This window comes from Lycium barbarum, chromosome 11 (assembly GCF_019175385.1).
Source record: "Lycium barbarum isolate Lr01 chromosome 11, ASM1917538v2, whole genome shotgun sequence".
NCBI lineage: Eukaryota > Viridiplantae > Streptophyta > Magnoliopsida > Solanales > Solanaceae > Lycium > Lycium barbarum.
The window spans coordinates 118,670,131-118,682,963 of record NC_083347.1 but is presented as its reverse complement, the minus strand read 5'-3'; the positions used below and the strand labels follow the sequence as shown (position 1 = coordinate 118,682,963).

General features: G+C 32.6%; 1 protein-coding gene across 1 annotated transcript; it reads left to right on the top strand.

The window, feature by feature from the left end:
* The first annotated feature begins 7,011 nt into the window (after positions 1 to 7,011).
* LOC132618865 (uncharacterized) lies at positions 7,012 to 11,931 on the top strand. Its single transcript, XM_060333865.1, has 2 exons — positions 7,012 to 8,500; positions 11,497 to 11,931. Exons 1-2 carry the CDS (start codon positions 8,219 to 8,221, stop codon positions 11,617 to 11,619), a joined length of 405 nt encoding a protein of 134 aa, XP_060189848.1. The 5' UTR covers positions 7,012 to 8,218; the 3' UTR covers positions 11,620 to 11,931.
* Positions 11,932 to 12,833: the final 902 nt, after the last annotated feature.

Sequence of the window (12,833 nt, the reverse complement as noted above, 5' to 3'; positions counted from 1 at the left end):
TTTCTTGTGTTATTTCTTCTTCGATTTTTTTATGTATGATAATATGCTACTAACCACTGATATTCCGCAAAACATATGTATTGAAATTAAGATTTTCTTACACTTCTCAGAATCAATCGCAAGCCCAAGAACAGCAGTACTTATTAATTTCCAACAATTAACAATAACTAAGCCAATATCCTACCTAGATGGGTAAGAAGATGCAAAATATTATCAGTATCCCAAAGTGAAGCTACAATGATTCCGGATTGAGGCTGACTCACTTGATGAGCTTTCTACTTTTTATCATATGTAGCATTCTCTTCCTTTATATATGCTCCTCCCCGAATAATAAAAATAAAAAGAAAAAAGCTACAATGACTCAAAAAACAAGCATATCATTAGAAAATACTTTTGATCTTTTATCTTAGCCTCCACCACGTGAACCCTTCGATTACTGATTGAACGAAAAACAAGCTAATTATAATTATAGCTCATCAAGTATTGGGCTCAGTCTCACACGAGCCATTAGGTCCACAATGGCTGGATCACTTGATTGAGGAGTGGATTTTATAATTCACATTAATGAGTAGCAATCACTTCCTTATTTTGTTTTAGGTGACACTTTGTTTTGTTTTAGGTGACACTTATAACATAAAAATAATAATAATTGATACTATTTTCCCGTATTTAGAATTAGATAATCCTGAAATCTATTTTACACTTATGATTTGATTTGTTACGACAGTAATTTTCACGAGAATTCTAATGATTGAGAAAGTAAAGTAAATAAATTATTTGCTATCGGTGCACTGAAAACTTTATTGCTGAAAATTCATCATTAGTTCAATTTTGCAAGTAAATATTTTAATAAATTTCATTGCTGAAATAATTCTTCAACGGTTGCTACTTGCTAATAACTGAAAGAAGCAAAATAAATTTCACTAAGTGGATACGAAAAGGACAATTAAAATACTTTTTTATCTCAAATTTTTTTTTTTTGAAAGATCACTAAGCCTGTGACTGGAATTGAAATCATTTTTGTGCGAAGTTTAGGTAAAACGATTGGACTTCAATCATTTTTTCTCGACTTCAACTATTTCTATTAGAATTCATATATATATATATATATATATGGCTGAAGTTCAAATAAAAATGATCAAAGTGAGATAAAAATAATTGAACTTCAAATCATATGTAGTTTGACCTTAAGTTATATGAAACTTTTGATACAATATCAAGTTGTCCTGAAATGGTGCACGTACAATTTTTTTATTTTTTTTAATTAAGAGCACAACTTAAACCTTAGACCATACTCTACCTGGAAAAGACCACTGGTCCACGTAACACAACCCAATTAATATGACATAAACCTTAGACCACTGAAATGCACACGCACGCACGCTGCTAAAGTTTTGTACACTGCCACGCGATCTCAAGACTTACTTCAGATACCGTATGTCTAAAGTTAGCCGAAGTTAGTTGCGCAGTCAAAATATTTTACTAAGAGGAATAAAAAATATAAAAATGTAAATATATGAAAGAAATCAACGGATTCAACATCTACTATATGTATATAAAAAATAATTATAATTTTATACATATAATATAATTTTTCGTCGGAATAGTCACGTCGATCGGATATATACACATAAAAAATGTCTTGTTTTCTTGTTTTCTCTCTTGAGCCGAGGGTCTTTTGGAAATAGTCTCCCTACCTTAAAAGGTAGGGGTAAGGTTTGCGTATATTCTACCCTCCCCAGACCCACATTGTGGGATTCTACTGGGCATGGTGTTGTTGTTGTTGATCGGATCACTTTTCCCTCCAAATACTGTGGTCATTTGGTGCATGATATAAGCTGGGATATCTCAGCACTAATTTTTTGTACCATATTTGGTAGAAGGTATAAATTTACCCTGGGATAAATTTATACCTTGTACTAAACAAAGTATAAAATGCATTCCATGGTATAAGCTGGGATATCCCAACATATCGCACTTATCCTGAAACTATTTTATATCATCTAGGAGATGATATAAAATAGTGCTAAGATATGAGATAAATTAGTTCCGGGATTATAATCCCGGAATAATTTTAGCCATTTACCAAACGACCACTAACTATACACCTGAAAAAGCCCACTGGTCCACGTGTTAATCTGACAGAAACCTTAAAGACCACTGAGTTTCATACGCACGCGCTCTCCTAAAATTTTGTACACCGACACGCGCGTTAGTTTTGTTTTGGTCGTTGATTTGACCGTAGACCGAAATGATCTGACGGTTATAATTGTACGAAAAGTGCTGCTTGTAATCGTAGCCCTTGACATGGTTAGACATCTACTCAGAGATTTGTGTGTCCCATTTTGTTGATCGAAACATGGGAAAGTCCGACAACTAGACGACATGTCGGTGAGTAGGATAAGATATGAGGACATATAATACTAATCATTAATTTTATTTTATTGTTACCGAAATTAACGACGGACAAAATTTATTGCGAAACAACAACATTTCTCGCTGATTTTAACTTATGTTGCTCGGACACTTCAAAAATGTCAACGAGTGCATGTCGGATTCTCCAAAAGTAATATATTTTTGAAGAATCCGACACGGGTGCGTTATTGAAAGTGAAGAGTCCGTGCAACTTAGATCTTAACAACAGTTTATCATAAAAGTGTGTTAGAACTACAAGCAATTTGGCGATGAATTATGACAAAGTTCGTAACAAATTTTAATTATGTTTTTAGTAAATAGAAGTAATAACAACACATACATAGTAAGTTACATGATATAACTTTCTTTTTAATCCAAATAATACACTTTTGAATTTAGAAATTAACTTTACACTTTTACAAAAAAAAAAAAAAATTATCGATAGAATATTATGATACGTATTAAGCTACAAGTTTTAAAAATTTAATAATCACATAATGTTATGTTATATCACATTTGAGACCATACGTTTGAAAAAAACTTTACTTTCTTAGACTAAAGCTATATCACATGAATTAAAATGGGAGAGAGAGTATAGTATGAATTTTTAATTATAGACAAGCAGCAATAAGACAATTACATGATCAGTATAAGAGCCCGTTTGGATTGGCTTATAAAGTTGCTTATAAGCTGTTTTCAGTTTTTTTGAGTGTTTGACTGGCCAGCTTAAAATTATTTTGTGCTTAAAATAAGCTCAAAAAAATAATTAGGCCCATTTGATTTAGCTTATCTAAAGCAGCTTATAAGCTAAAAAAATAAGTTAGACTACTCCAACTTATTTTTTTTAACAGCTTATAGGCAAAAGTCCATCCAAACAGGCTATTACTTACTATATATATTCCTCACTAGTTTTCCGAAGTTGCAGATTGATATAATTGTGAAGTATTATTTGTATCTGTTTCTTTAAGTGGCTGGATTGTTTATAATATTATCAGGGGTGTTTGGTTTAGAATACACAAGTTATGCAAAGATAATAATGCATCAACTTAATACAAATCACTAATGCATGGACTGAGAATAAAATAAAAAGTTTAAAATTAAATTATTTCTAGATATAAATATATTTCATTTTTTTGGATAAACTATAAAAATGAAAGTAATCACAAAATGAAATACAGGGAGTAGCATATAGTGTATAATGTAAACATATGTGTTTACTTTATGAGTAAAATAATAGGTTTGCTTACTATATACAAAGTTAATTTTATAATTTAGTTATTCTACTTCATATTTTACTACTATCTTCATTTCATTTTATAATTTATTAAGTATAAAATGATAATATAAATTTTTACATATTTTATCTTGATGTTATTAATGAGAGATAAAAAATAGGCTCAATGCATATGCAGCCCCCTAAACTTGTCCCTTTTTTTTTTTTTTTTTTTTTTTTTTTTTTTTTTTCATTTTGGCACCTCAATTAAGTGTTGTTCATATTGAACCCCTGAACTCATCCTCGAGTGTGTCTATCAAACCCTCTAAATCTGATTTTTATTAAAAGTAAAAATTAAATTGTGATAATGAAGGTGAAGTAATATTTTAGATGTGTGGTATGCTATTCTTTAGGTCATGGATGTGTCGGTTTCTGCTAGTTCTGCTCTTTCACTGCCAGTTTAATTAAGAGCTTACTCTTTTTTTCCCTCTCAATTGCTGTCAATCTTAGCTAAAAGATGGGATAATTAAATTAGAATATATATTAGTATGTTGTCATATTAAAGATAGAATACTATGTAAGTCAGATTGTGTTTAATAGACACATTTGAGAGAGTTCAGAGGTTTAATAGGAATAACACTTAGTTAAAGTGTTACAATGAAAAAAAGTAACAAGTTCAGGGAGATGCATATGTATTAAGTCTAAAAAATAATTCTTATATGCATACTATTTCGAAGCATGTAACATTTATTAATTTGAACTAGAACTAATATGGTGAGCCAGACAAGAACAACTAATGCCACGTGGATAATGATGAGCTGGAGTCCATTTGTTGACACGTGTGATAAAGTGACTTGTAGGACCACAGAAAGGGACATGGGTCTTTTTTTGTGATGATGTATTATGGGCTACCTTCATTAGAGGAGCTGTGGAATGTGGATGATATTTTTCTTTCTAAATTCACAATTTGCTACTGTCTATTTTTGTTCCACAATTGATTTCTAAGCAAGAATATATTGAAAATTGTACGAAAGTGGACCAAAGTTTAGCTTTTTGTTGGCACAATAAGGGACCACTAACATGTCGTCTCTAAAATAATGTATAAAAATAATTAAAAGAAGAAGAAAACAGCTCACTCATGATTGCAAGGGGTTATTTCCCAAATAACCCACTTTTCAATTTTTGTAATTAAAAAATAGTCATTGTCTTCGCTTCAACTCAAACATTTTGAAGTCACAAATTTGAGTCATGAGTATAGCTTTTTTACGATAATAGATACAAACCTTGTATAAATAAATAATTTCGTGAATTATCGATTTATTTTTATATAGTTCGAGTAAAAGACAGTGCGCAGACCTTTCAATCGGTTGCCAACAATGTAAACGCGCCCTTGCCAAAACCTCTTTATCGTTTTGAAGCCATTATTCCAAAATCAACAAACTAACAAATTTCTTGAATTATGTTTGAAGAAAATAAAAAGAAAACAAATTCTTTAAAGCAAAGAATCCTAGATAGCTTTATTTTTTAAAAGTTCAAGTCCTCGCAAATTAATTTGCAAAATAGTGAAACTTTCCATGGAATAAATAAGGAGAGGAGGCTATTCGAAGTTAGACAAAAGCACAAGAGTTATTGGGCTGGGCCCTGTGTGATGAACTTTGATTTGAAAAGGCAAACAAATGGGCCCCTTGACCCCATGCCATTACTAGTGTTCCTAACTTCCTATCATTTGCAAAGATAAATGTAATTCCAATGGGTCTGAATAGGACCTTTTTTTTTAAATTAATAACGATAATATTATATATGCTAAGGCATTACATGCCTAGTAGTAGCAGTTGTCATAGGGTCGCTTACACTGCTAGAGAGTATATTTTAGCAAAGGATTCACCACTAAATAAGTGAGAATTAATCCCTAGTTAAATAACTCAACCTTCAACTAAATGCACTATTTAGCCTATCGGTTCCAGCCGGTAATATTATACCAATTTTATAAAATATAGACATAAAATACCTAATTTTACGAAAAAACTATGGGTTCACGTGTCCCAAATTTCCTACCTAGCATTCTGGTCACCATACTTAAACTAAGCTATTACACATAGAAAGGGAGATTAGTCTAGTAGATATTAGGCCTATTTTATCGGCTACTATTCCAATAACTTGAAATCTGTATGTACTTCCTTGCATTATTTGGATAAAATCTTGAACGCACTTAGTGTTTACATCTAAAAATACTAATTTACAGAGACCTATTCATAATTGAAGTTTATGTGTTGCTATAATAAGTTCAAGAAAAAATATAAAATATATAAGAATGATTAGTTCGCATTCAGATAAGATATTTAGTGAATTTTTTAGTACACATATAAGACTTAAACAAAAGCTATTGGGTTCAAGTGAACCCATATGTTAGTATTGACCTACCTCAGTTGATTTGCCATGGTTAAGTTATAAATGAAAATAAAAATATATATTAATTAACTATGATTTAAACATGAAAAATTCAATGTGGATATGTGTTGTATTCATTGTGTCCTTATAATAAATTTTACCCACTATTTGCACACATGAATCATGATTTCCCTTTGCTGCATTAATTATAAAGTGGTAAGCAAACAGAGAATCCTTTGAATGTAGTTAGCAAATAATCTATCAATTCAAAAGCAACACATGTTTTTATCAAGCTGACATTTGTTTCCTGCCACAAAAATTATCCACTAGACAAAGATATATTTTTTGATTTTGTCACTTTATTAATAATCCCTCATTAGATACTAACTTGCTATTAAAACAAAATTTAAGAGGCATTATAAACAAGCATTTGTTGTACCTCTAAAAGTAATGCTCTTTTTATAGGTTCTATTTAAAAACAATTTTTTTAAGCTAATTATTCTTTTATTATATGTAAAGCAGTTAGAGATGTCAAACTTTAGTAGTAAAATGAATAGGATCTCCTTAACCTGTCTTAAGTTCGAGTTTTGAATATGAAAACGATTTTGATACAGAACGTTTCCCTTAAATAGGTCTTACGCATGAATATCAAATACCGATAAAAATAAAAATAAAAAAAAAAGATGTCCATTTACTACTAAATAATCTCCATTTTCTCACTAAATTTCCCACTAAATTTCCATTGAATATTGGTGAAAAAAATTTATATAGTAGTTTTTTTTTACAAGGAAAAGTTTATAAAGTTTCTCAGCGTTTTAACGGGAATCAGTTTTTCACTATGCATTTTCTTAGTGAGCCGATTCAGTGGAATAAATTTTTCACTTTAATGTCAATGAAAAAAACTTTTATTTGTAGTAGTGATTTCAACAAGTGATATTTCCAGTTCAGCTCAAATTTAGGAAGTGGAGTATATTAAAAGAGCTGAGGAAAAGGACAATCTTTAGACTTGGTGCTGCAGTGCTAAATTCAGCTCAAATTTCTCTGCTTCCAAATCCCAAAGTCCTCTTTTTCTTTTTTAAAAAAAACATTCATGTCACCCTGTCTATAAAGTGAAACAAACAGCAGCCCATCATGTTTTTCTCTCTTTCAATTTCATGTCTTGACTTTTGTTTTTAGTACTATGTTCCTCTTTTAAAATGGTGTCAAATTCTTGAAGAGCTCAATATCTTCAGCTTCTTGAAAAAAGAACAGTAAAAAAGACATGATTTTTTTTTAACACTCTTTTAGTTCTTGGTTTGGTAATTTAATGGTGTCAAAATCTTGAATTTGTAAGTTTCTTTTTTAAAAAAGGTGTGAGAAAGACATGATTTTTGTTGGTTTTGGACACTTTTAGTTCATTGGTCATTATAATGGTGTCAAAATGTTGAAAAGCTCATTTTACTACCAACAACTCTCTTCCAAGTTTCATGTATCTGTTAGTTTCTTGAAGAAATAAAAGAGTGAAAAAGACATGTTTCTTTTTGGTTTTGTACTCTTTTAGTGCTTGATTTGGTAATTATAGTGGTGTCAAAATCTGCAAAGCTCATAAAACTACCATTCTTGAATTTGTAAGTTTCTTGAAAAAAGACATGATCTTGGTTGGTTTTTGACATTTTTAGTTCCTGATTTGGTAATTATAATACCATAATCCCAAGTTCTTGAATTTGTAAGTTTCCTGAAAAAAGACATGATCTTGGTTGGTTTTTGACATTTTTAGTTCTTGATTTGGTAATTATATACTATGATCCCAAGTTCTTGAATTTTGTAAGTTTCTTGAAAACAGAAGAGTAGAAAGACATGATCTTGGTTGGTTTGTAACATTTTTAGTTCTTGATTTGGTAATTATAATACCATAACTGTCTTCCCAAGTTCTTGATTTCTTGAAAAAAAGAAAAAGAGTAGAAAAAGACATAATTTTGGTACCCTTTTTGTTCTTTTTTTTTTATCATTACAATACCATTACTGGTTTCCCAATTTCTTGAATTCTTGAAAAAAGAAGAGTAACAAAAGACATGATCTTAGTTGGTTTTTGATATTTTTAGTTCTTGGTCAATTTCTTGAGTATTGTAAAAGTTTCTTAAAGAAAATTAGAGTGAAAAAAGACATGATTTTGGTTGGCTTTTGACCTTTTTTAGTTCTTGATTTTGGTAAAAATAAAAAAAAATGGGGGAAGAAGAGGGGTGGGGTTGGGCACCATCACCAAGTGGATCACCAATGTACATAACAAAAGATGATCATTGGACTCATTTTGACAATTCTGTTAATGCTGTTTCTTTTGGTTTTGTTGCTACTGCAATTCTCATCTCTATGTTCCTTGTCATGGCTATTTTTGAGAGGTTTCTCGGACCGAATTCACCGGCTTTGTCGCGGTCCGGTGGCCTGAATCTTGCTGACATTGAGTCTCAGATGGACTTCAATGGAAAACTTGGTTATCCAACACCCAAAGTAAGTGTCTTTAGCTGGAATTTTAGTTCAGTAAATTGTTGGTTGTTTTATTCCAATTGTATTGTAGCTGCTGAAAATTGTTGTGTATTAAACTTATTGCAGTTTTTATTGAAAATGGAAGAATTAACCTAAATAGCCGTCTACTCAGCCGTTTAAATTAAACTTCTTGGAGTGTACAATATGTGTATAATCTATGTATACTGAATTAAAAATGTACAGCACTGAATTTGGCCGACTATTTGTGTAAGGATCCCTTAAAGATATTGCTATTCTGACCGATATTTATGAGAGTAAATAATATACCTATGTTGTCTCTGTGTACTTGTAATTCATAAGTGTGTGTGTTTTTGGTTTCCTCTTTTTCTTTTTTGGTAGCTAAAATTTTTATTAAAGTAAATAACTACAAGGCATAGTTGCACCAACACAAACAGTTTCAAGGTGGAGCTAGGATTTTGAGTTTATGAGTTTTGGATTCTAGAAAATGTAGCTATTTAATTAAGGAAAAATTTCACTTATAAACAATTCATGGGTCAAAATTACATATTCATAGCCCATATTTTAAATTACAAACCTACAGCCCAACGTTTCATGGCCCAACTTGAATATTCACCTTTATTCAACAATATACAACTTTATACCCCTACTGTAGACAATGTATACACCTTGTATAAAAGTGTATAATAATGTATAAGACTAGTATACAATATTATACAACAATACATAACTTTATACATCTACTGTAGACAATGTACAAACTTTGAATCAAAATGTATAATAATGTATAAGACTAGTAAAAAACTGAAGAGGAAAAAATGGCTATGGCGGGTAATTAAAAAAAATGGTCTAAAACGGGTAAATATTTTGCCATAATTGGCATACAGTGTAAAATTCCCTTTACTTAAAGCATAGTTGGACCCCTAGGTGAAACGCTAGCTCCGCCCCTGAGTCAGCTAACTCAGTACTCCTACTCAACCTCTCTGATATAAACTAAGTTACAGATACAAGAGGCTTTTCTAGTATCTATAACACTTAGTTACTCTAAACACAACCAGGACAGACACTGAAGCTAAATAGTAACTAAAACAAGTAAGTCTGCCGTAGTATCTTGATGTCTCCTTGCGCTCTTACATTACAAAGAACTGCAATTTACTAACCCCAAGAAGTTTCAGCATGCTGAAACTTTCTGTTTCATCGAGCGAGCAATACTAACAGCTCTTCCATATCTTCATAGTAAAACAACAATCTAGGAACCTTTATGATTTTGAAAAAGGAATGGATAGAGAGGAAGGCTCCAGCGTTTGTTTGTCTTGGTGTCAACATAGAAACAGGAGCAGTTTGAATGAACGCCTTTTTCCCTTGTTGAATCAGCCAAGTCAGTAGCCTTTCTTTTATACGAGAATGCTTTTCTTAGTATGTCGAGGGTGGATTAATGAATGACTGCTTTAGCTCTATCGACAGAGCCCCTGCCTACAGTTCTGACCCTTGCTTTAAGCTCTGCTCTAGGTGAATGGCCCCACCCGATGTGATCGACGATCTCGCGTTTCATTTACTGTTTTACACCACACATATAGCATCAATATCTCGCCCCCATTAAATCAATCTGTCTGCAGCGATCAGCCTCCCTTGAATTTGCAACCACAAGATGAAAACATCTTTAGGTCTAGCTTGATTTTTGGTACAGCAAACATTTCCATGGAACTCTAGGTGAGTCACCTATTTTTTTTTTAAATTATTTTTGGTTTCCCAGCCAATGTCCATTATCCGTATTAAGGCCCGATTAAATCCGGACTCGCACTAGGAAGTCCTACATTGGGAGGTAAAGCGCTCCCTAACAAAGACGACTCCATACCCATGATTCAAACCTAGACCTCAGGTTAAGGATGAAGGGGTACGACCGCTCCGCCACAACCCTCGTCTTTTATATAATGTGTATGGATTCACCTGATACAAATTTTATCAGCTTTACTTGCCAAGTCACAACAGTTTTTTGTAGTTGCTGCCTTGTTCCATAATTTCAAATTGATCAAGCCTACACCTCCTGCTGATATAGATAAGCATATTTTGTCCCAGGCCATTAGTGCTCTTGTGTTAGTACATTAATACTAATACCTGATCAAATAAAACTCCTACAGTAAGCTTCCATTAGCTTTATGACTTTAGCAGGTAAGACAAAAGTTGTGCCACCTTCAATTTCCTTGTATCCATTTGTTAGTTTGATGAGTCAGATCCCTCAACTGCTGCCACAATCCTCTTCTTTGTTCAACTACATTGTACCCATACACCACTTAGAAAACAATCTATTGTAGTCTGTCATGATCAGGTAGTATATTATCTTTTCCTGAGACTTAAAATTTTAGAATGACCTGATCCTAGTGGGAGGGAGTAACATATTAAGTTATCTAGTTATTATTGAAGTTCTTGTATCAACTGAAGATAGCATCTTCAACCTATAAATATTTCATTTGTGCTTACAGGTGATATGTCTGTTGCTTGCTTGGTTAATCCAGGTAATTAATTTCTTGAAAGGAGTTATTAATATTATGACTGTTGATTAGCTGATGAAGCGTGTTTACGAAAAAGGGACAGTGTCTTCGTTGGATTTCATCTATACATCCTAATCATTGGTTAATCTGTTCTCGAACATTTTACCTCTACAATAGAAGTTTTCTCTTGTGTCAAGAGGATTCAACAATTAATTTATATATGCATAAGAAGAATTTCTTACCTGTATGCACAGTATAATTTTTTGGCAAAGGGGATTCAACAATTGGACCCCCTTAAGAGTTAAGAACATGGAATGTCACCGTTGTGGAGATGGTTGAGTCTGTTGGCTTGATCATGAGTTTGACATCATACAATCTTGCTTTAGATAACATTGTACCAGAGTGGTGAAAGTACTGCATGTTTCAGTTTGCATTTGCACTTGACTTTATGCAATGTGCAAAGTACTTTATGTAACCTGTTATAACATGTTACAAAATTGGCTATTGCTTCAGGTGTCAACGAAGGCCCGAGAAGTTTCAGTGTTGATGCCAGGAGAAGACGTCCCGACTTTTATCGCCAACCCTGCTCCCGTACCCTGTCCTCCTGAACGCGATCCATGGCCTCCCCATCAATAGCGTGTCCTTATCCGGTTTCTTGCACTCGGACTCAAATGCATAGTCCTAGTTTTGAAGGCAACAGACATGGAAAACACCAAATTGATGGAGCAAAAGTTGGAGTTCACGAGGTGGCTTTTTAGTCCTTCCTTTGGCTCCTTAATTTATGTACATAGCATTTAGGCATTGAATTCATAGCCTATCCCTTCAGGACGGTCCACCTGGCTACTATAAATGAATATTACGTTAATAGAATAAGTCGTGCACTTATTTTATTTTTTACTTTGAATTGAAACTTTGGGAAGGAAATAGCAAGAGAAATTTTAGCTTGTGCTTAACGTTGTTAACTGTTATCATCCAGATTTTCCAGAATTAATGCAATTGTCTTTATTGTTTTGTTAAACGGTTGAAAATGGTAGGACTATAACTTGTAATCGGCATAGTCTTGTCAGAAGTTGGAAAAAAACGCTTAATACAGTCAGACCTCTCTATAACAATTATCCTCTATAACAATCATCCTACATAACAACATTTTACTATAACAACCAAGTTTTTTTTTTCTGGAACTGAGTTTCATTATATGTTGTATTAGAACATTTCGCTCTATGACCAGACCCCAAATTGCTTGACCATTTCATTGTATTTGTTGCAAACTATAGTCCAAATTTTTTCTGATGGAAATCATACAACAGTACAAGCAAGAAATAGGCCTGTAGCTCTGTCTTTTACCATGTTTTCTCATATCTTGGTGCTGATACAATAATAACTCAAAAAGGAAAGGGAACGATCCCACTCTTTCAACTAATCCATGCTTTTCTTTTCATCCTCCTCGCTACTGTAAAATTATTAAATTTCTCTTTTACGATGGAGCAGATGGTTTTTTTTTGTGCTGAGTGGGGTTGCCAATGGCTGTAAGAAATTTTACACGATCCGAAGTATGTTAGCTAAGCAGTTGATACTTCAGATGAAGCACTTGCCATTTAATTTGTTATACTGGACCACGAATACCAGTTGAGATTTTGCTCTTCATGAACAATGAGAGCGATCTAAACCGCTTGAGTACTATATTCATTAAGACAAAATTCTCTACAGATATTCTTGATTCTGTCGAACAATATAACCAGTGGCGGAGCCACACCCATTGAAGGGTGTTCATATGAACACCCTTCGTCGGAAAAAATTATCGAATGCCTATGTTAAATATAGAATTTTGTGGATATATACTAGTAATGAAC